The 23,999-nt window shown below is 38.5% G+C and overlaps 1 protein-coding gene across 20 annotated transcripts in view; it reads left to right on the forward strand.

Annotated features, from left to right (window-relative positions):
- TRPM3 (transient receptor potential cation channel subfamily M member 3) overlaps nt 1-23,999 on the forward strand; it is a 797,388-nt gene that overhangs the window by 652,013 nt on the left and 121,376 nt on the right. For all 20 annotated transcript variants that reach the window (XM_069476420.1, XM_069476422.1, XM_069476410.1 and 17 more), the window contains one exon: nt 8,811-8,883. In XM_069476420.1, coding sequence (XP_069332521.1) covers nt 8,811-8,883 — 73 coding nt within the window. The remainder of the gene's footprint in view (nt 1-8,810; nt 8,884-23,999) is intronic.

A 23,999-nucleotide genomic window follows, 5' to 3' on the forward strand; every position in this document is an offset into this window, starting at 1 on the left:
TTTTTCTTAGTCTAACTGAAGGTTTTGTCGATTTTGTTTATCTTTTCAAAAAAAGAACTTTTCATTTCATTGAGCTTTTGTTATTGTTTTTTATTCTCAATTTCATTTATTTTTGCTCTGATCTTTATTATTTCTTTCCTTCTACTAATTATGGGTTTGTTTGTTCTGGCTTTTCTAGTTTCTTGAGATGCATCATTAGGTTGTTTATTTGAAGTCTTTCTACTTTTTTGATATTGGTACTTATTGCTATAAACTTCCTTCTTAGTGTTGCTTTTTCCTTATCCCATAGATTTTGGTATGTTGTATTTTCATTTTCATTTTCATTCATTTCAAGAAATTTTTAAGTTTTCTTCTTAATTTCGTCATTGACTTATTGGCCATTTAGGAGCATGTTGTTTAATTTCCATGCATTTGTGAAGTTTCTGAGGTTCCTCTTGTTATTAATTTCTAGTTTTATTCCATTATGATCAGAAAAGATACTTGATATGATTTATATTTTTTGGAATGTGCTCCCTACTTGTTTTTTGGCCTAAAGTATGGTCTATTCTGGAGAATGTTCCATGTGCTGATGAAAAAAATGTGTATTCTGCAGCAATTGGGTGAATGTTCTATAAACGTTGGTTAGGCCTATTAGGTCTAGTGTATAGTTTAACTCCACTGTTTCTTTATTGATTTTCTGTCTGGGTGATCTGTTTTTTACTGATATTGGGGTGTTAAAGTCCCCTACTATTATTGAAGTCTACCTGTCCCTTTATATGAGCTCCTTTATATGTTATCTGCTTCTTCTCTCTTGCTACTTTTAGGATCTTCTCTTTGTCCTTGACCTTTGTGAGTTTGATTATTATGTGCCTTGGAATAGCCTTATTTGGGTAGAATCTGTTTGGTGTTCTCAGACCTTGTGACACCTGAATATTTATATCTTTCTCAAGTTTTGAAAAATTTTCTGTTATTATTTCTTTAAATAAGCTTTCTCCCCCTTCCTCTTGCTCAACTCCCTCTTGAACACCAGTAATTCTTAGATTTGGTCTTCTGCAGTAATTTTATATGTCTTTTAGATGCTCTTTATTCCTTTTCATTCTTTTTTCTTTTTTCTCATCAGACTGTATATTTTCACATCACCAGTTTTCAAACTCACTGATTTTTTCTTCTCTTGACTCATTCTGCTGCTGAGAGCCTCTTATGAGTTCTTCAGTTCAACAAATGTATTTTTCAGTTCCAAGATTTCTGTTTGGTTTTTATTATTATTTCAATCTCTTTGTTAAATTTCCTTGATAAATTTCTGAACTGTGTTTTTGTGTTATCTTGGAGATCACTGAGCTTTTTCTTAAAACTGCTACTTTAAATAAATTCTTGGTCAGAGAGCTCACAAATCATTGTCTAGTTAGGGCCAGTCATGGTTCTTTTTTTGCTTTTGTTTCTTGTGGGTATGTATGCCTATGTCTTTGCATTGAAGGATTAGTTATTTATCCAGTTTTCTCTGTCCAGCTTCCTTTGGTTTTTATTGGATATATTTGCTTAGCAAATCTTTATCTCTACGTCACTGACTCCTTTTCAGCCCTAGGTGATGCCTTAAGCCCAGGTTCACCTCAGCGCTAGTAAATGAGTAAAGCACAGCCTGTCCTGAATGGGGGAGGTCCCAAAAGGATTTTCCCAGCAGTATGGGAAGACTAGCTAGGGGATTATGCTCAAGGGACCTGTGAAACATACCTCCTACAGTGTGGTGCTGCTGAATAGCCACTCTGATTTTGTGTCTCCTTTGGCTGCATTACAGAGCAGAGTTTCCAAACCTGGGGGATGATTGTTATCTCTGCCTGTCCTCAGGCATTTTTCTCTCTGCCAGCATTCATGATGCTTCCTATGGGTTAAGGCAAGAACCAGTCTCCTGCCAGGGAACCCAAGATGGTAGGAAAGCTGGTTGACCACATCAATCTTACTTTTTCCAGTATAGAAACCATGAGTTGGGGAAGATTTTCTATGTGCTTGATGCTGGGCAGAATGAAGAGGAGGGCATCACAGATGTGGAAGTCTAGTTCTCCTGTCATCTGCTCAGAGTTTTTTCACTTCTCTGTGGCCCCAGGATCTGTCTCATCTCATATTTGAGTTCTGGGTTGTTGCTCCTGAAAATCTAGGCACTGCATGTTTGGTTTTCGTTCCCTGTGGGAGGCAGAGGAGAAGGAGTGGAGCCAGTTTGCTTTTTTGCCACCATTTCATAACTGGAAGTCCCCTATTTCCACATTTCTGTTTCATTTTTCTATAGTACATTCCTGCTTTGAGTCTTTCTCTATAGTATGGCTTAATCTACATGGAACTAAAGTTTAAACATTTTGGTGAAAAATATTTTTGGTTAATTGGGACTGCCTATATCTCAAAATGTCACATTCATAATAGGTCTCAATATATAATGTCTAAAACTCAGGCAGCCCACTTTCTATCACACAATGCTTGACTAAATGTTTAATTCCTGAAAAATAATGTGGTGCCATGTGTCTTGTGTTAAAATTGACTCTTAACACTTATGACAAACTCTTGGTCTGTGGCCTAATAACCCATTCACTTTAGCTATGCTTTCATTCTTGTGTGGAATATCCTACTTTTTAATTTTTTTTTTTTTTTTTTTTTGAGACAGAGTCTCACTCTGTTGCCTGGGCTAGAGTCCCGTGGCATCAGCCTAGCTCACAGCAACCTCAAACTCCTGGGCTCAAGCAATCTTTCCTTCTGCCTCAGCCTCCCAAGTAGCTGGGACTATAGGCATGCGCCACCATGCCAGGCTAATTTTTTCTATATATATTTTTAGTTGTCCATATAATTTCTTTCTATTTTTTTTAGTAGAGACAGAGTCTCGCTCTTGCTCAGGCTGGTCTCAAACTCCTGAGCTCAAGCCATCCACCCACCTCGGCCTCCCAGAGTGCTAGGATTACAGGCATGAGCCACCGCACCTGGCCGTATTTTTTAATTTTTATTTTCTTCAAACCAGTCTCCCAAACACAACCATTTGGTAATAATTCCTCCACTCAGCAAATGCTTACTGCACAAGGACTAGGACTCCTGCCTGCAAATAAACCTCTTTATAGTGAAAAGAGACATGTGCAAATGCAAGAAATGAAGGGTTGAAAGCAGTATGCTAGAAAGCTTTAGAGAATAATAGAGGCACAAAGAGAAAGTGAAGGTTTGATCATAGTTATATGGAAGTCTTCTTAGATGGCACATGTTGAGCAAAAGGCTTGGAGTTTGTTCACCAAGCAGGGGGAAGGGTATTCCAGGAAGAAGGAACTGAATGAACAAAGGCAGAGAGGCCCAAAACAGCATCAGGGTTCCTGAAAGGAGCAAGATGCTCAGCACAGCTGGGGCATCAGGTGAGTGGGGTCAGGTCGTGGCTGTGGTGGTGGGAACAACAGTAAGAATGCAGTCAGCAAGAGATAAAACTGAAGAAAGAGCCAGGAGTGTGACATTGGATGCCCTGCTAAGAATTTTTAGCTTTATGCCATAGGGATGGCCACTAAAAAATTATAATAAGGAGGGTGATATGATCTGGCATGGAGGATTGCTTGAATAGCTGCATTGAGATGAGAATGGAAGGAGGGAGAGACAGGACCAGAGTCAGGAAGAATAGAAAAGAATCTACTGCAATTGTTAAGATGCTGAACAAAGGTTGTGACAGTGAGGATAGAGGGAAAGAAGTAAACAGGAGGAAGAAATCATGCTGTAGAGAACTTTTCACAGTCTGGCACATAATATATTTTACTTACTTTCCCTCTGTCTTCCCTTTCTAGAATGTAGGCTCCATGGAAGCAGGGATTTTTGTCAGTTTGGTTCACTGTGGTATCCCCAGAAACTTAACAGTGCCTGGCACAGAAGAGATATTCAATAAATGTGTTCAATGAATCAACTCCGTGCAGGGGGGTGAGGGTGACAAGCGTGATGCCCAGATTCCTGACTTTTAGAGGGTGCACAATGAGAGCAAGAACATAAGCACAGAAGCTGGTTGGCAGGCAGGTCAGAGGGGCAGAAAATAGGGGGACGGTGTCATTTTGAAAGATTTTGCTTCCTTTCAACATGAGAATCAAAATCCCGTCTAGGCTAAAGTAATTTCTCCACAAGAGAGCAGAAAACATAAGTTATCAGACTGAATTTGGGGGGAAAGTACTTTTTTAACAAAATGTTTTGATGTTTGTTCTTTTGGGTCTCAAAGAACACTTTAATTTCCTATATTCCACCATGTTTTCACAAGGTCACCAACCATGTCAAACAATTCTGAGAGATACTTTTAGGGTGCATGTTAAAAATACCAATTCTATAGTAAATAAAAAATCAGGCTTTACTCAATCACCTATGAAATAGTTATATTAATAATGTCTGATTTAAAATTTTTTCTATTAAAACTTACATTGGTGAGATTGTTAGAGTGAGCATATATGCCTATCTCCCTTCCTGCTACTCATCTTCAAATGACACAAGAAGACAAAATGCAAACATATGTATTTCCTAAACAGATCTCTATGTGTTCAGCTTGAAGAGAGAGGGGAAAGGATACCATATTAGGACACAAGAAATTCTGAGTAATTTCTGGAATTTTCAAGCAGGTGTAGAAACTAGAGTTTCCAAATTATTATAGGAGAAAAGTATGTACAATGAAGTTAAAAGTTATTTTGGTTACCATTCAGCATCAAAATAAACAAAGGCAGGGAACAGAAAGAGGTCCTGGGAGCAAACTCAGATTAATGAATTAAAGAACTCCCCTAGAGTAACTAGGCCCAGAAATTCCATATCTACAAATTTAGCCTACAGATGTACTCACCCATGTGCATACACAAATCTTCAGTGCAACTGTGTTTGGCAAAAGATGGAGAATGACCCAAATGTTCATTAGCAGAAGACTGGTTAAATAAATCATGGTATATGCATATAATGAAACATTACGCAGGCAACAAATAATGATGCTCATCTCCCTGTGGTTGAATGGAATGGTCTCCAGGATAAATTGTCAAGTGGAAAAAGCAAAGTGTAGAATAGCGCATAAAGCTTGCTACCACTTAGGTGAAAGGGAGACCTCTTTATATGTGTATGGAACATCTCTAAAACTGGTAATACTGGTTTGTTTTGTTGAGGAGCACCAGAGTACTGAGGACAGGAGTGATACAATTAATTTTCACCATTTGTGCATATATTACCTGTTCAAATATATCATATTTTAAAGGCAAGAAATAGTGTGGAAGATAAATGATAAGAAAGTCTAGAAAAGAGGAAACATAAAATAAGTTGGAAGAAATAAGACCAAAAAATCAGGAATTACAGTAAATGTTGCTAGATTTTTTTTCTGCAATTAAGAGAGAGAGTTGGTTTTAGGGGAAAAATCTAGCCTTGCTGTTTACAAGATATTAATACATACCTCAAATGCAATGACACAGAAAAGTGACAAATGACCAGATGGAATAATATACCAGACAAATCCTAATCCCCAAAAAGTATATGTGGCCGTTACAATATTATATAAAACAAAATATAATACAAAGCAACAGCATTAAGTAGGAAGGGAAGATATCATATGTTGATAAGAAGTGTAATCCACAAAGAACATAGATTTTCATGAATATATTTATACATTTATAAAAAGCTTCAAAACATACTTTGTTTTCAAAGACTGTTTATTTTCAAGGGATAATTGTGAAGTGTATAATCATAATAGGAGATTATAACATGATCTCAGAATTCAAAAAATAACACAAATAAGAAATAAGTAAATACACAGAGAATTTGAATTAAAAAATAGTAAGTGTAATCTATTTTATATATATTGAACTTTGTATCCAGCAAATCGAGAATGCACACTCTTTTCAAACAAAATACCATGTTTACAAAATGCTGCACAAACCAAGGAATTTTTACCTACATATCATACTCCAAAACTACAATTTCGATTCACCTCCCCACCAAGAATATTTAATACCACCTGATTTTTTGCATCTCTGCCAACACGAAGAGCTTGCTAAGAGAGGAAGACTGGTGTTTTTGTTTGACTTCTTTTATTCTGAAGTAGAGATATAAATTATGCAATTAATATTTTTAAGCATTTTAATTTCAAATAACAAAGTTTTTGAGTCATGATGAGGATGTAGAATCTCAGGTCAGCCAAGGCAAAATTATAAAATAACTTTTTTCTATGGAGCCTCCAGTCTCCCTTTGGTTCTCCCTTTTCCTCTTTTTAAGACACCCTTCCCTCCACCCAGTTTTACCCCCAGGTCCTTGGGTTCTTCAACCCCAGCATATCAGGACTGGGCATGAATAGGTGGGCAAACATTGCTCCCACATCAGCTTTCCAGAAAAACTTTAAAGCCTTGTTGTACCATAACATTGCAAACAACAGTACACATGTTCATGGACCTTTCACCAGAAATCCTTCAGAAACTCTACATTTGTCTATCTTCCTTTCCCCAACCTCAAATCTAAATCTGTTGCTAGGAAAGCTTGATAATCTTTGTTTCAGGGTAAATTTAATGTATCTATTTGCTGCCTCAGAAGAATTTCCATCTGAAATGTGATCTCTAATTATGCAGTGAAATTTAGGCATCAGCAGAACAAGTAGGTCAGATGTTTAAGGAATTCCATTTTATGCCTAATTTCTTAATTCTTTTAAACAGTGAGCTCAGATGTTATCCTGATTCTCTTCAGCTTGCTACCGGCTAAGTGCAAGATACATGATAATACCTTTCAGACCATAACCAGCCCTGGCTTAAAGAGTTCTAATAACTTCAAGAGTTAGCCAGAATTCCATCTCTGCCTCCTGGTTCTTTCTCCAATGGACCCCAAATTTTCTTCTCAATTCAGGCATCCCTTCCTGAGTTCAGAGCATAAAATAGCTGCCTCTCAACTCCCAAGGGAATCTCTGGGAGTATCAATAATTGTTTGAGACAATGTCCACATGGTACCTTGGCCAAACCTATGGTTATACTGAAGCAGATTTCTGTGCAAATTTAATTGCGTTGAAACACACACCCACCTGACAATCCTTACCAGAGATCACAACTGTGGCCCCTGACCCAAACATAGTGCATAGATGGATTTTGTTTGGCTGTCTATATTTTTAAACTTTTTGAGTTCAAATGTCTATGGAGGCATTTCAATTTGCAACATTTGCCTTAACACTACTCATCCTAGGCTCTGACCTTGGGACATAAACAAGTACAACAGAGTCAGGTAGCTCACAAGTCAGGTGCTTGTTTTATCTCCTCCCCCACCCCCACCCATTTCTTTTCCCAGTATTTAAGGCACAAGACAAAAAAGTGAGTTGAATTCCAATCACAACTCTCCTTATAGCTCATTGTGTGACCTTAAACAAGTTACCTTGTCTCTAGGAGGGACACTAGAAGATTTCTCAGGCAACTAACTAATAGTTTAACAGTCTAGGATTTCATGCATGTTTTCTCTCCACCATAGTGACAAAACTTAGAATTATATATTAGCAAATCCTGTTATGCCTACTTCCTATGTAGTTGGAAATAGACAAGCACTATTATGATTCCATTTTACCGATGGAGAAACTTGACACATGAAACAGTTGAGTGCAATAGTAACTCAGGGTGGATAATCAAACAACGTTCTGGCTTCCCTACAAAGCTTCCTCTGACTTGGAAAATAAAATCTTTGTTATTTTTAAGCATTATTTGGGACTTATTCTTCTCCCTTTTTTATTAGTTGTTACTGTTCTAGAAGTTGAAATTTATGCCTGAGGCCACATAGTTATGTTGTCTGTATATTAAAATGTCATTTTGTCTGCCACCCTCTATCTGCATCAGTCAATCCACGGACTTTGTGACAATCCCACTTTTCAAGGAAAATACACAGTCAGCCATACTCTGCCAACACTGCTGTGTACTTTTACCCACTTGCTTTGGCTGAAGTTATCTTCTGCTCTATTACATGAGTCTGTGAGCAGCTGTGCTGTGCTATGTAGGACTTCTGGACCCGGATAGCTTAGCTTTATTAATTTCTCCATCTGTCTCTAATCTAAATGTTCAAATCAATGGAGTGTTGATTACATACTATGTATATCTATCTTTATGTATATTCATATATTTATTTTATGTATTTACAAAAAGTAGCAAGAGTGGAAGGTAACATATTTGAAAATATACATCACTATGCTTGACACATATGAAGGCCCCAAAATCATAATTTTATTTCTTTTCATTGGAGGAGAGAGCTGTCTTTGTCCATTCAGGCTGCTATGACAAAACACCAGAAACTGAGTGGCTTACAAACAACAGAAATTTATTTCTCACAGTTCTGGAGGCTGGGACGTCTAAGATCAAGGCAGCACAGATTCAGTGGCTAATACGGGCCATGTTTATGTTTAGGGTCCATAAAGGGCAGCTTCGAGCTATGTCCTCACATGGTAAAAGGGGAAAATCAGGTCTCTGAGGCCTCTTTTATAATGGCACTAATTTTATAATGATCCGTAATCATGACCTAATCATCTCCCAAGGTCCCCAATTCCTAATACCATCACATTGATCATTTGGTTTCAGCATATGAATTTCGGGGGGAAACAGTTATTCAGACCATAGTGGGAGTTATATAATTATAATCATGATCAACACAATTATAAGAGGTCTCTGTTTGGAAGTTAATGAGGCATCTTCCTCTTAAAGAATTGCAGAGCCTTCTCATTAGATTCTTGTTCTGTGTGCTTGCCCTGTGGTTACGAATCTACTTTATAGATAGTAACACAGTCTCTGTTCAGATGCGGTCTCACTGACTTAACTTCTTTTGGGGGAAAAATGCATTGCTAATGGTCACCTTGTCTCAAATTGCAGATTACGGTATTTCGGATGGGATCAGAAGGACACCAGGACATTGATTTAGCTATCCTGACAGCTTTACTCAAAGGTAAAAGAGTTTCTGTGTCCAGAGAGTGCAAAAATAATTTAAATGGATTAACAAAGCAATGTATGTCTTTTAATAGTGGCTATAATCCCAAATGATACTATGATACTTTAAGTTACTGATAACATAAGGACCTCTCCTCTAAGACATTGTTACTGCTATTAAATTCTCCTAGAAGAGATCTTTTACAGTGTGACTCAATTTTACAAGATTTAAATATACTACAATTCAAGTCATGTCTATTGAATTATAAACATATATAAAGAAAAAGGCTGACATAATATGTAAGGCACAGGTTACCTGAGGTTATTTAATAATAATTATTGCCCTATCTATTTTTAAAAACCATTTGACATGGCATATGTGTGGGTATGTGTGTGTGTGTGTGTACACAAACACACAATACATTAAAAATGGAAAATCAAACACCATTGAGAAGAAGGGAGAAAGAAATAAACCAAAAAAAAAAAAAAATTAGGCTACTGTCCTTGTTATAGTTAAGCATCAAATTTAACTCTAAGCTTCCTGGAAGTCAAGAGGAAAATGGAAATACCCTGGGTTGTAGAATTTTTATTTATAAGGTGAGTATTTTCCTCTTCTCCGGTCCCAATATTACAAAGATGTCTCACTACATGTCCTCATCCTTGGAGCCATATCCAAGAGCAGTTTCCTGTAGTTTCCTCAGATCACATCCCATCTTTAATGTGCCTTAATGAGTATATTACACTCAGCTAATAATTTTCAGTGTTATAATAAACAAGAGGAAGTTGCCCTGCAGTACTAAAATTCAAATGGGAGTATAAAACAAAACAAATCCACAAATCTTGCTGAATGTGGTTCTGGGTTAGAAATGTCTCTTACGTTCTCCCTTAGCCTGTAGTCTGTCTGCTGCAGCATTAGCACATGGTCGGTCACTACCTGCTTGTAGTCTCCCTAGATTATAAACTCTGTGAGGGCAAAGAATGTATCTTGTTCACGACTACATCCTCAGCACTTTGCACAATGCTTAACACTGACAGCATTCAATCATTTTTTTTAATAAATGAAGAAATGAATGATTTCTTCAGTGACTCAGTGACAGATTCAGCATTCCAAAATTAAAACTCTTTCATTCTATTTTCCAGTCTACATACTCTTCATCCACTATTAATATTTTCTTCAGGCCTGATCATGTGGTAGCCACTGTGCTAAGCTCTTTATAGATACTGTAAACATTGACTATTGCAACAACTATATAATGTAGGAGCTATTGTTAATCTCCGTTTTATGGATGAGGTAAGTGGAGCTACAAGATGTGGTAACTTCCTAAAGGTTACAGTGCTAATTAGTAAAACTGAACTTAGGTCCAAATATGTCTAACTCTTCACTATACCACATGTGACCCCTTTGACAATAGTAGTTGTCTGCCCTCTCCACCCACTCACCAAATTCACATGTGCACATTCATTCAGAATCCTCATTGCATTTCAGGAGGTTCACAGTCCCATGAAGTGTATCATGTGTCCCAGATTGAGAACCTCTTCTCTAAAGCATTTCATTCCCATGAACTAAAAAATACAAACACTGGGCAGGAGAATTAAGGCACGAGGGACTACGCATGGGCTGAACCACAAAGCCTACTATGGGCTCCACTCTCCCCTTATCAGAGACAAAAATAAAAATTTGAGGCAAGTAACTCTATGATATTTGCTATTCTCATATAAATATTTTAAAAAGTAATTATGTTGGTAACTGACATTTATTAAGGACTTGCTATGTGCCAAATACTCTGTTCGATACATTCCATATATAAATTTGTTTATTCTTTACAATAGTTCAATTGTTATAAAAATTGTTCAATTTTTACAAGCCCCATTTTACAGATGAGAAACTTGAGGTACAAAGCAATTCAGTTACGTGCCCAAGATAAGTTGGCCAGTAAATGGTAGAAACGGTCTGACTGCATAGTCCTCGCTTACATACAACACCCAGGTGTCTCTATCTCATTGATAATAAAAAATGAAACATCACTTTTGTGATGTTGACAAAACTCATGGCAAATGGGGGAGTGATTGAATTGCTGCTAAAAAACACATTGTTCATCATAATATCTTCTGTTGAAAATATTTTCTTCCTTTTTCACTAATTTGTGAGACTTTAAATTGTGTTTCATCTTTGTTTCCGTCTCAGAATTTATTTGTTGTATTACAGAATAGTTGTTTTCCAACGTTTTTGAGCATGGCACACCACATAAAATACATATAAAGTACATTAAATAATATTTACAGTGACAACGTGATAAAATTGGATATTTTCTATTCTAATCTATTCTGTTCTTTTTAATGCTGATTATATCCCACTAAATTGATTTCATGATCCACTAATGGGTCATAACCTGCAGTTTAAAAAACACTGCCATAGAAGATTAAAGAAAATTATGACTGCTCTAAGAAATTAACATTTCTAATCACTATAATGAACATTATTTATGCAGCAGTTGATGCTAATGGGAATTTATGCCGTTAAAAGATTATGATGTGTCAATTCTATTTTGTGAAGGCTTTTAAATGCTCTCAAATGTTGACCCAGTTGATTTGTGAAGGGTATCAAGCATAATGCATTTGCTGACTTCTTTGGAGGCCAAGACCATACTTCTATCAGTTTCAAACTCTTCAGTGTATTAAATTATTTTTCCTATGTGTTTTCTTTTTAAATTATGCTTGTGCATGTACATGGCTTAATATTTAAGATTTATAGTTATATTTAGTTTTCAATTATCTAATGCATGGAGAATCTTTGTACAGTTCAGTTTTTATTCCGACAAATCTGAGAAATGTCTGGGAAAAACCAAAGGCTAGGAGGAGGGAGCTGCCCACTGGTCCATACATCCAAAGGCCAAAGACAGAAAATCAGGAGGCTGTGAGAAAAATACATCTTTTCTGCTCCTTGCTTCTGATTCCATTGGCTTTGATTTTCTTTTGGAGCTGCATATTATGTATTAGAGGGTACTGTTTATGTGATACAGGTTTATTAGGTGTCTGTTCAGGAATGAAGGAAAAAAAGGAGACAAAAAGAATGTTGTTTCAGAGATTTAAGAGACCCATAGTTCCTTCAAATGGTGACCTGGGGTAGCATTTGAGAATAATCAATGTCATATTTGTCCTTCACACTAAGGTCACTGCTTGACAAGGGTGGTGGCCCGACACCAGAGACTGTGCACCCTCCTCCTCCACCAGCCCTCTCCCACCCCTGCCACACACACCCCGGAAGCCCCAAATACAGGATGTCCAGTTATCTTTGAATTTTCAGACACAAAACAAATAACATTTTAGCATAAGTATGTCCCAAATGTAACATACTTATGCTAAAAAGAATTGCTCATTATTTACCCAAAATTTAAACCTACCTGGGAGCCCCGTATCTTTCTTTGCTAAATCAGGCTACCCTACTCAGAGGAGATCTGTCACCAATGTAGGGGCAGAAAGGGGGTGATCCCTTTCCTCCCCAAATAAAGGTCACGGCCAACACCCCTCTGATAAAGACAGGTTCAAGAGAAAAGTGTAACAAATGTATTTGATCATAGTTTTCCATGACACAGGAGCCTTCCGAATGAAGATCCAAAGACACAGGGAAAACTATCCAATTTTATGCTTAAGTTCAATGATGCATGGACAGCTGTGTAGAAATATGACTGGACAAAAAAATGTTCAATCTAATTAATGCTAATAGGCTCCGTGGGGAAACTCAGCGAGGCCTGTTAAGATTCTTCTTGGTCTCTCGGTATAGCATTCCTTCCTTCTGGGTGTGCGGTAAGGGCCCTCTGGAATGAGAATCTTAATTTCTTTATAACCAGCTGTTATACAGAAAGGGGGAGGGAAGGAAAGGAGGAAGGTTAGAGTCATATTTTTAGGTTTTATGGCTGGCTTTGGGGAAAAGGGGTTCTGGTTTCTACGACGCACCTTGGGGAAGAGAGATTCCAGTTTCTCGGCTTGCATTGGGAGAGAATGAGGCACAAGAGGAAGGAGGGCAGGAGAAGCTCAGAGAGAAACTTTGCTTCTGAGGCCTTCAGTTTGGGGTATTGTTTTCTGAGCCCCAACCCCATTAATACTTCTAGACCTCAGACACCTCAAGAGGGCCTGTGGGAAGAGTAACTCAAGAATCTAGGGAAGTTCCCGATTCCTTCTATCTGCCTCCTCCTCTCAGCCCTGCCTTAATCCTAGCAGCCAGGGAAGACTTCCACTGGAAAGGACCCCAAACTTATTTTAATAAACTGTTCGGTGTTTATAAACTGCTCTCTTGGGAGCCTGCATCCCTCACACAGCAGCCCCAACCTCTTGCTCCAAGCTCCATAAAGCCAAAAAACATCCACTCACAGCAAATGAAGTTATTATAGGTGGTCCCTGGACCTTCTCTCTGTGAATAAAATTACCCCCAATTATTTTCATCTTTTCTTGTAGACCTTGAATTCGGTAAAAGTCAAATCACATGAGTATACACTCTTTCATTCATGCACGTGCACTAAAGTGGATGCGTGATGGTTCCTGCCCTCCATGAATGAGAAATTCTTTTCCTTTGGATTTACTCTTCATCGGAGTCCATCTGGGGCATGGGCAGAAAGCAACCTCTATTGCTTACTTTGTTTTCTGGAAAGCATTTTGAAAGAGCTAAAAGAGAGCTCAAAAACAATATGCTCCTTCTCAAAACTATGAAGGGCATCAAAAACAAGGGAAGTCTGAGACATTGTCACAGCCTAGAGGAACCGAAAGAGACAATGTAATGTGGTTTCCTGAATGGGGTCCTGGAGCAGATAATAAAAGGGGGGGGCAGGTATTAGGTTAAAAACTAAGAAAATCTGAATAAAGTATGGACTTCAGTCTTTAAAAAAAAAAGTTAAGAAAAAATAAGAAAGCTATGTTATCATATATTATGAAACTGAGCGGGAGACATATTATAATCATAAACCACCACAATTCTTTCATGTTAAAAAGACATAAAAGGAGATAGCAATTTATGGAATTCATTGTAAAGGTCAAGTACGTATATATTCAAAGGACCTGACAGGTACAGGCAATATCTATATAAAGTATCTGTATAAATCACATAGGTATGAATAATAGCTGATCACTGTTGATCTAAGAAATGACTATAAATACCACAGGGGAATCTAAGCAAGAGATAAATGAATGTGGAACGAAGAAAAAAAAGTTGTATGAAATCAAATTTCCCCTGTGGACTTTTATAATTATTTCATAAATAATTATCTAGTCCCTATCACTTTATTTTATGTGTTTCTGTTCCTCAGGCATAATTTATGCCATCAATGATTAATCAATTAATTAATTACTTCTAGATACTTACATGGAGACAACTTCTAAGATAAGCATTTTGTAAATTTGTTCAAAGTGTAAACAGAAAGATTGAAATAAAAATTGAAATGCAAAAAGAGTAGTCTATATGGTCTATATGACATTAGAAAAGTTTTAGGAAGGCATACTGTTGATTAGATTAGATAACAAACAACATTGGAAATCACCATGTTTGGAGTCATCTTCCTTTAAAATTGTTTCTTTAGGGGAAAAAAAACTGAATGCAAAATAAAGGTGGATAAAATCTTTTTTAAAAAACAGTATATTTTGAAGTTTTGAAACTACTTCTGAATGCATGTCCCCCAGCCCTGTTTACTAGTAAATGGGGAGTTATGATCATAAACCAGCTCTGACATCAATAGGCAATTGGTTTTGCTACATAACTCATCTTATTTTTAAAAATAACTTAATCAAACCCTAGTAAAACAAAACTTTTGGCATATGTTCTGACATAGTTTATGTCCAATTAATTCTATGCATCAGATAGATCTCAGAAGCAATTAACTCGTCCTAGAGTGTTTGCTGAGAAGCTGCCTTGCTTCAACTCTGATGATTCATTAATGGGTTTTATGGGAATTTATTATGCCTTGCTTCGAAAATAAAAACTTATTTCTAATTATGTGTACAATCTTTGCTGCCTCTCTTTCCTGTGAGTAGGCAGTTTGATATATCACATGCTTTCTTTTTAATGTTGTTATTTTCTTAACCTGGTATTGTTTCAACATCCTTAATAAGGCCAAAATATGAGAGATCCTTGTGGACATTTTTATCATTTATATGAGATGTAAATTTACCATACATTTTAAATAATGTATAAATGGAAGCAGATGAAATTTTGTCCTAAGAGACCTACAAAATCAAAATATGTGACATTTTCCATCTGTCTTAGGCATAAAGGGACCTGGGGACCTTACTGTGTGAGGTAAACTGTAGGCAAATAGTGAAGTATTCCAGTTAGGGACCAAACTTACCAGATAAGGTTCACAATGTAGAGTCTTTCCAAAAGTATTTATTAAGCCTTTCTCTGTTTCAGGCCACTTTGCTATTCCTGTAGCCTTTGACTGGTCAATCAGCACCCCCCCCCCAATGCAATTGTTTTTTTGGTGGTCCCTTTTACCCCTTTATTCAAGTTATTAACTTAGATGTCACAGAGCAAATCAGTCATCAGAAGTTAGAGTCCAAGCATGAGTCCCCCAAAACCAATGTCTGCCACCTACTGCTTGTTACTGCCTCATCCCAAAGCCACCCGGAAACTACAATACCCACTTCTGCCTTGCTACCCCCATGCATTTTACAGACTAGGAAACTGACACCAAAGAGTCTAAAAGATGTTAAGGGTTATTTGGCAAATCAGTGGTAGAGCCAAAGCTGAAATTCAGGTCTCTTCACTTCTATTGAATGTTCTTTATAAGGCCTTGGGGGATCCAAGATTTCCTGGCTTCTCATTGCCACGGAGGTGTCAGGCATCCACACCTGTGTCTCCAGAGGGATCTCGAGTAATAAACAGATCTGTATGTCTTCTCCCCTAACGCGCTTCCCAGTTGCCCTCTGCTGCCAGAAGACCTTAGTTGCACATACAGTATTTTAGTAGGGAGAGTGACATCAGCAAGATTGTGGAATAGAAGACTCCCCATAACACTCCCCCAACAAAAGTACAACTGACAACTCTTCAAAGACAAGAATACAACCATGAATTCACCAAAACTTGGGGGAGAAGTGGGAAAAAAAAGGTAATATTTTAGTGCAGAAACTAGGATGCCGACAATTTTACCTAATGTAGTGGCAAAAATAAGTGTGATCTGACACCTGTTTTATTTTTCAAATTTTGGACCATCGGTGGAATATTGCTGCAACTGGGAATTTTTGTTCGGCACAGGTGACAGAAACACAATTTAAACAAGCTCAGTTTAAAATAAATAAAATAGTTTTGTAGCTGCACATGACCAGAAAGTCGAAGGGTAAACTGAATTCAGGCAAATGGGATCCAGGGCTCAAATGATGTCATCAGGCTCTGTCCTGTGTCTCCTGACATCTGTATATGGGTTGGGCAAAACAACCACCAGCAGTATCAGGCCCATATTTAACCAGTTGAGAAAACCCCAGTTAAAAAGAACTATCTTTCCTGGTAATGACAACAGCAAGGTGCCAGGGAGGACTTGGGTTCACTTGCCTTGGATTAGAGCCCATCCCCGAATCTACCACTGTGGTGAGGGACTTGGAAGAATCCCTGTAACTATGAAATGAGAGATGGGGTCAGTTCCATCCATGTCAGAGTTATGGGTCCCCAACAAAAACAGAGGCTCTATAGCCAGAAAGGGGAGAAAGAAACGGTGCTGGTCAGACCAGAAGCAACTAAGAGAAATACGGGTTTTATGGTTCTGCTGAAAGAATTAATGAGGGTAAAAGTGTGTCAGATTTGCCTCAAACGCAAGCTTCTCAAAATCTGTGTTCCAGGAATAAATTCTTCATTCAGTAGATAAAAACAGGAACTAGGGCAAATGACTATTCATCAGGGATCAGATATTCACCCATGTTGTACTCAAGTTTACACCAGGCAGACCTAAACATATCACCTATTGCCATTATTTACTACATAATGGATATTTATTATTATAATCACTATTACCTTTTTCAGTTTTGTTGGTCCTCACATAATTATTTCTGCCCAAAATTTTAAAGATTACATTTATTACTCCACTTTTTTCTTAAGACCAAAGTCTGTTCCTTATTAAAAAATGATTCTATAAAAGTCAAATCACCCCAGGCTTTCCCCACTTGGTTTCTCCCACCCCAGCAGCCACTTCAGCATGGCACTCACTCACCCCAGCGAGACCACACAGGGTGATGCTCATCACAGGGGCACGGTGGCCGTGTTCAAAGCATCTCTACTCCCTGGATGGACAAACTGATTGACCTTACCGAGCCTCAGTCTCTTAATCTATAACATAGAAATAATAATACATAGTCATAACAATTTTAATCAATACTTAAAGCACCTGGAAAAATCTATTTCATGAATGGTAGCCGGACTGATGATGATGATGCCAAACTAGATATGAGGGACCACATCCGTTTTATGCACCACAGTATGCCCATATACACAGGGGCTGGCACATAGTCAGAACTCAACACACACATGTTGAACTTATGAATGAATGAACGACAGGCTTTGGGATCAGATTAGGTATGTGCTTAAATCGTAGTTCTTAACTGGTTGCGGCCAGTTAACCAAGTTATTTAGCCTCTGTGCGCCTCAAGTCTCTTCCCTGTAAAAAGGGAATTGTCTCTCATGTGGGTTGATGTAAGGGACACATGACATGGTTACACCAGAAGCTCTTTAAGGGCACTCTGCCTTCTTTATTGTAAATACTTAACACAGCATAGTCTCATACCCTTTCCCTTCTAAAACAGGTTTTAAAAATTTCTAGGTCACTGGGACATCCCCCATTTCCAAAATTCATCAGAATTTGTAAAATGTTAAATTTGAAAGGACCCATAAATTTGAATTAAAAGAAAAGAAAAACAGAAAATCTCTAACATATAGGTGAGGTTCAAGAGCAGACCACAGAAAAGAGTTTAATCTAGAAAATGGTTGAGCACGTGCTAAGCTGCCTTAAAATGAAATTAATTTCCTGGCAAGTTTATTTTCATGCAAATCCAAATAGATCTCAGACCAATAACAGAGACTAAAGTAGTTAGCAACGTCAGACATTTTTGTTTGTCTCCAAGAGAAGAATGCAATAAAAGAATTTATTTATTTTTTTTTTATTTTTTTTTATTCATGATAAATTATTAAGTGAACAGTGCAAGTTAAAAACAATAGTTTCATATTTTTTCCCCACCCCCCCTTTCCCGAGTCAGCACCTTCAAGTGTTACCACTCCCCAAACGGTGCGCAATGCACTCATTGTGTAGGCATACCCCCATCCCCTCCCCCACCCCCCACCTCAGTCTGATGTCCAATTGGTGTCGTTCCCAGATTTGTATTTAGGTGATGATCAGGGAAACCAATTTTCTGGTGAGTACATGTGATGCATGTTTTTCCATTCTTGGGATACTTCACTTAATATAATGGGTTCCAACTCTCTCCAGGAGAACCATAGAGATGTCGTATCTTCATCATTCCTTATAGCTGAGTAATATTCCATGGTATACATATACCACAGTTTACTAATCCAATCATGTATTGATGGGCATTTGGGTTGTTTCCACATCTTTGCTATTGTGAATTGTGCTGCTATAAACATTTGGGTACATGTGCCTTTGTTACAGAATGACCTTTTTTCCTTTGGGTATATGCCCAGTAATGGGATTGCTGGGTCAAATGGCAGGTCTACTTGAATCTGTTTAAGATACCTCCATAATGCTTTCCACAGGGGTTGCACTAGTTTGCAGTCCCACCAGCAGTGTATGAGTGTTCCTGTCTCTCCACACCCACGCCAACATGTGTTGTTTTGGGTTTTTTTGATAAAGGCCAATCTCACTGGGGTTAAGTGATATCTCATTGTGGTTTTGATTTGCATTTCCCTGATGATTAGAGATGTTGAACACTTTTTCATATGTTTGTTAGCCATTTTTATATCTTCTTTTGAAAAATTTCTATTCATGTCCTTTGCCCACTTTTTGATAGGGTTGCTTGATTTTTTCTTGCTGATTTTCCTGAGTTCTAAATAGATTCTTGTTATCAGTCCTTTATCTGATGTGTAGTATGCAAAAATTTTTTCCCATTCTGTAGGTGGTCTGTTTATTCTCTGGACTGTTTCTTTGGCTGTGCAGAAGCTTTTTAATTTAATCATGTCCCATTCATTTATTTTTGTTGCTGCTGTGATTGCCTTGGGGGTCTTCTTCATAAATTCTTTGCCTAGGCCAATGTCTGTAAGAGTCTTTCCTACATTTTCTTCTAGAATTCTGATTGTATCATGCCTAAGGTTTAAATGATACAAGCCATATATGACAAACCCACAGCCAACATCATACTGAATGGGGAAAAACTGAAAGCACTCCCACTTAGAACTGGAACCAGACAGGGCTGCCCATTGTCTCCATTACTTTTCAACATAGTATTGGAAGTCCTTGCGAGAGCTATCAGGCAAGAGAGCAGAATCAAGGGAGTCCAAATAGGGAAGGAAGAGATCAAACTCTCACTTTTTGCTGATGATATGATGTTATATCTGGAAAACCCCCAGGATTCAACCAAGAGACTCCTGGAATTGATTAACGAATACAGCAAAGTCTCAGGCTACAAAATTAATATACACAAATCAGAGGCATTTATATATGCCAATAACAGTCAATCGGAAAACCAAATTAAAGACTCAATACCCTTCAAAATAGCAACAAAGAAAATAAAATATCTAGGTATATATCTAACTAAAGAGGTAAAGGACCTCTATAAGGAAAACTATGAAACACTGAGAAAGGAAATAGCAGAACTTGCAAATAGATGGAAAAATATACCATGCTCGTGGATCGGAAGAATCAACATTGTTAAAATGTCTATACTACCCAAAGTGATCTACAGATTCAATGCAATCCCTATTAAATTACCAACATCATTCTTTACAGACATAGAGAAAATAATTATACACTTTGTATGGAATCAAAGAAGACCCCGTATAGCAAAAGCAATTTTAAGCAACAAAAACAAAATGGGAGGTATTAATTTGCCAGACTTCAAACAATACTACAAGGCCGTGGTTCTTAAAACAGCCTGGTATTGGCACAAGTGCAGGGACACAGACCAGTGGAACACAACAGAAAATCCAAACATAGAACCATCCTCATATAGTCACCTAATTTTTGACAAAGCGGGAAAGAATATACCCTGGGGACAAGAATCCCTATTCAACAAATGGTGCTGGGAGAATTGGTTAGCCACTTGTAGAAGACTGAAACAGGACCCACAGCTTTCACCTCTCACAAAACCTCTCATCAAATCACGGTGGATAACAGAATAAAAGAATTTAAATCTCTTTACTCTCTTTTGTTTGCAGAATGCTTTACAATTCACAAAGTATTTTTTACATAAGTTTTGCCATCTAATTTTCACAATAGCTCTGTGAAATGGTTACCAGATAATTTATCTCAAAACTGGCACTTTCTTGGCATGAAAATGGGCAGTATTAATAATTATGCCAGAACACAGGAATAAACCAAGAATGGCCAGGCAAACTAGGAGACATAACCACCCTGGTTACAAACCCTACCTTCCAACCGGGAAGTTTTTGAAGGGAAAGTATTACGTCTTCTTTACCTTTGTATCCCAGCAACCAGCAAAACATCTGACAAATGGTAGGAATTCAATAAATACTATTGATTGACAGAAGTGAAGTTGGATCCAGGTCCAATCAACCACTAGCCAAAGTTGTATAAACAACCCAGATGTAAGCCAGGCCTCCTTACCCCTTGAAATGTCATTCAGGTGAGCTCCAACCTCTCCAGTCACTGACCCACAGAAATGTAAATCCTACGTCCACGTTGAGATTTCCACAAGTTCCTGAAACACTCAGGTTCTCTTGATCAACCTTGCCTTCAGGTCCCTGAGTCCGTGTGTGTCATTTCTTTCTTTTTTTTTTAATTTCAGCCTATTATGGGGGTACAAATGTTTAGGGTACGTATATTGCCCTTGTCCCCCCTCCCTGCCCCAAAGCTTCAAGTGTATCCATCCCCTAGATGGTGCACATCACACTCATTACGTCCAAGTGCCCATCAATACATGAGTGGATTTATAAAATGTGGTATATGTATACCATGGAGTACTACTCAGCTATAAGAAATAATGGTGACATAGCACCTCTTGTATTTTCCTGGATAGAGCTGGAACCCATTCTACTAAGTGAAGTATCCCAAGAATGGAAAAATAAGCACCACATGTGTCACTTCTTTTGCTCATCACAGAAACCAAAATGTAAAACTTAACCCTCTTACAGTTTCAAAAACAAAAAACAAAATTTTTGTATACAAAGCATTTAATAAACATAGTAGAATTTATTTATTTATTCATTAAATGTAGAGAAGGATAGAAGAGAGGTTTATTTCTCAATAATGCAAACGTCTAACAGAACACCAGGCAACTCCAACGCAGACATCCTTCAGCTACTTCACACAGGGGACCTGTCATAGATGCCTCACCCATGACTTCCCTGGTGTCGTGCTATCTCACAGCCACACCACCCCCACCACTCCTCCCATTATTTGCTGCCCTTTAAATGTGAAACGAACTCCTCTCCTCCTTTCAGGTAGAGCAGTTCATCCCTGTTCTCTCATACTTTGGCCCCTGCCCTCAAGGTTCTTCTACCATAAGCACTTTAGCAAGGATTTTTGCAAACAAAGACAGTGCCCTTCCCAAGCACAGTCCTGATGCCAATTCACAGGAGAGAGTGTTTTCTTAAGCTCCTTCCATGTAGGTGGTAAGTGAGAGAACGGGGCCTGGATTCATGTCTCTCCTCAGGAGATGAGAGTGCAGTGTTCTTTGTTCCCGGGCCATAACCACCAGCAGAAAAGATGCAACAGGTAGACTCAAGTGCTTGCAGGGACCAGGAACAGCAGGGTTTCCAAGTCTGACGTCTTAGATAGGCTGCTCCTACCAGATTTTCAAGGTTATGACTATATCCTTAAGACTGTCTCACTGGGGAATTTTAAAGCTGGTTAGAACCACAAAGATCTAGGAAACACAGAGGCCTCTGCTGGTATTTGGAGAAAAAGCTAGAACCCAGGTCTGCAGATACCCATGCTTCCCCTACACAGCCATGCAGCCATTCTGATGACAGATGTGGTCATCCCTGGCCCCCAGTTACACAGAAGCTAAACGTCCTTCCACTCTGTGACTTGCTCAAGCTCAAAACTGGCAGGGGAACAGAGCTCTCTGCACTTAGTGACCTACACGTCAAACTAATTGTGAATCCAAAGCTTCTGAGTAACTTTCAGCTTGTGAAGAACTCATCACCACTGATTGCCCAGCAGGGCTGTGGAGTCACACTTCTTCCTTCTTGACTTGCTTGAGAGCAGTGAATCAGCTTCATTCATTAAATGAATCATCGTCTAGTCGGAATTACATAATCATGCAGCTTGGCAACAGCATAATTCTGAAATGAGTAGCTTACATTAATTATAAAAATAATGGCAATAACAATAGTAAAACTAACATATAACAATGACAACTAATATAGAACTCGCTATGTTTTGTTGGTATTAGCTAATTTAATCCTCATAGTACCACAATGGGACAGGTACTATCAGTATCATCTATTTTACATATGAGGAAACGGAGGCACAGAGAGGCCAAGTATCCTGACCAAGGTCACACAGCTAGAAGTTGAAGGAGTCTGAACATGAACCTGGGTTGTCTGAGTCCAGAACACTTTCTCTGTATTCTGAGCATCTATGGCCCTGACTGACTATTAAGGAGGTGGCCCCATTTTTGACATGTTTTGGACAGTCAATGATGACTAAAGTTTTCTTGGTACAGGAAAAAGTACAGACAATCAGATAAATATGGCCCACTGAACACAAGAATCTACTATTATTCTCCTGCGAATGCCTATAAAACAAGAGTAGGAGTTCTTTATCAAAAGTATTGGGGCAGAAACTAAAATATTCTGTGCTCACCAAACTGATTTCTCTTCTTGCATACTGGAGGACTAAATATCCCAGCCTCCCTTGCGGAGAAGTTGGGACCCTGTGACTGCGCTTCAACCAATGGGACGTGAGCAGAAGTGGTGCCCACCATTTCCAGACCTGGAAGATGAGGAGCAGGTGGAAGTGTAGAAAACAGCAGACCAAAAAGACCAAATGGAATACTGAGCCGTTGTCAAGCTGACTTACACTTCAAAATGCCCAAAAGGCCCAGAAACTGGGGCTTCCAGAAACTCAAATAAGGAGAGTAAAGGGAGGAAAAATATAAAAGAATTTGCTAAGTCTTTTTAAAGAAGCAGCCAGAATGCCATATGCTTTCCTCTACACCCCAAATCCTGCTCCAACCAAAAAGCAAAGATTTATTCTCTGAAGAGGGGAAAACAGATTTTCTCATCTAGGGGACACCAGGTGCAAAGTGAGGGCTGGGCTACGGCACTGAAGAGGGGCGGGTGGGAAGGCAACTAAATCGGCTATTGCATATTGGATAGTGGGGCCCCACCCCTCTTTCCCTACTTGGTTCCCAGTATTCCGGCAGCGAGGTCTTTATCCTCCAGGCAGGAGATTGGAAGATGCTTTTCTGTAAACTTTGATCCTCTCAAGAAAAAAGAACTAAACATACTACATGAAAGATTTCCCATCTAAGAAACCCAACCAGTTTGTCTTACCGTGAAGTTTACAGCTGATAATCTCCACTCAATGCTCTCAGGGCATCCAATCAGCACTTTAGTGCCTCCTTCTTGAATATGAGCAGATAACCAAGGTTTATCAGTCACACGGGAAAGACACCTAATAGAGATTGAGACAAACAGAGATGCAACTTGGAGCAAACAGAGCTATGTAGGGAGAAGAAAACTTCACCACCAAAACTATCATTAGTAGCCTCAGAGAAATCAAAGAAAATATTTCAACCATTAAAAAAGAATAGGCCAGGTGCAATGGCTCACGACTGTAATCCTAGCACTCTGGGAGGCTGAGGCAGGAAGATGGCTTGAGCTCAAGAGTTCGAGACCAGCCTGAGCAAGAGTGAGACCCCATCTCTACTAAAAATAGAAAAATTAGCAGGGTGCAGTGGTGCCCTCCTGTAGTCCCAGCTACTCAGGAGGCTGAAGCAGGAGGATTGCTTGAGCCCAGGAGTTTGAGG

This window comes from Eulemur rufifrons, chromosome 7, assembly GCF_041146395.1.
Source record: "Eulemur rufifrons isolate Redbay chromosome 7, OSU_ERuf_1, whole genome shotgun sequence".
Taxonomy (NCBI): Eukaryota; Metazoa; Chordata; class Mammalia; order Primates; family Lemuridae; genus Eulemur; species Eulemur rufifrons.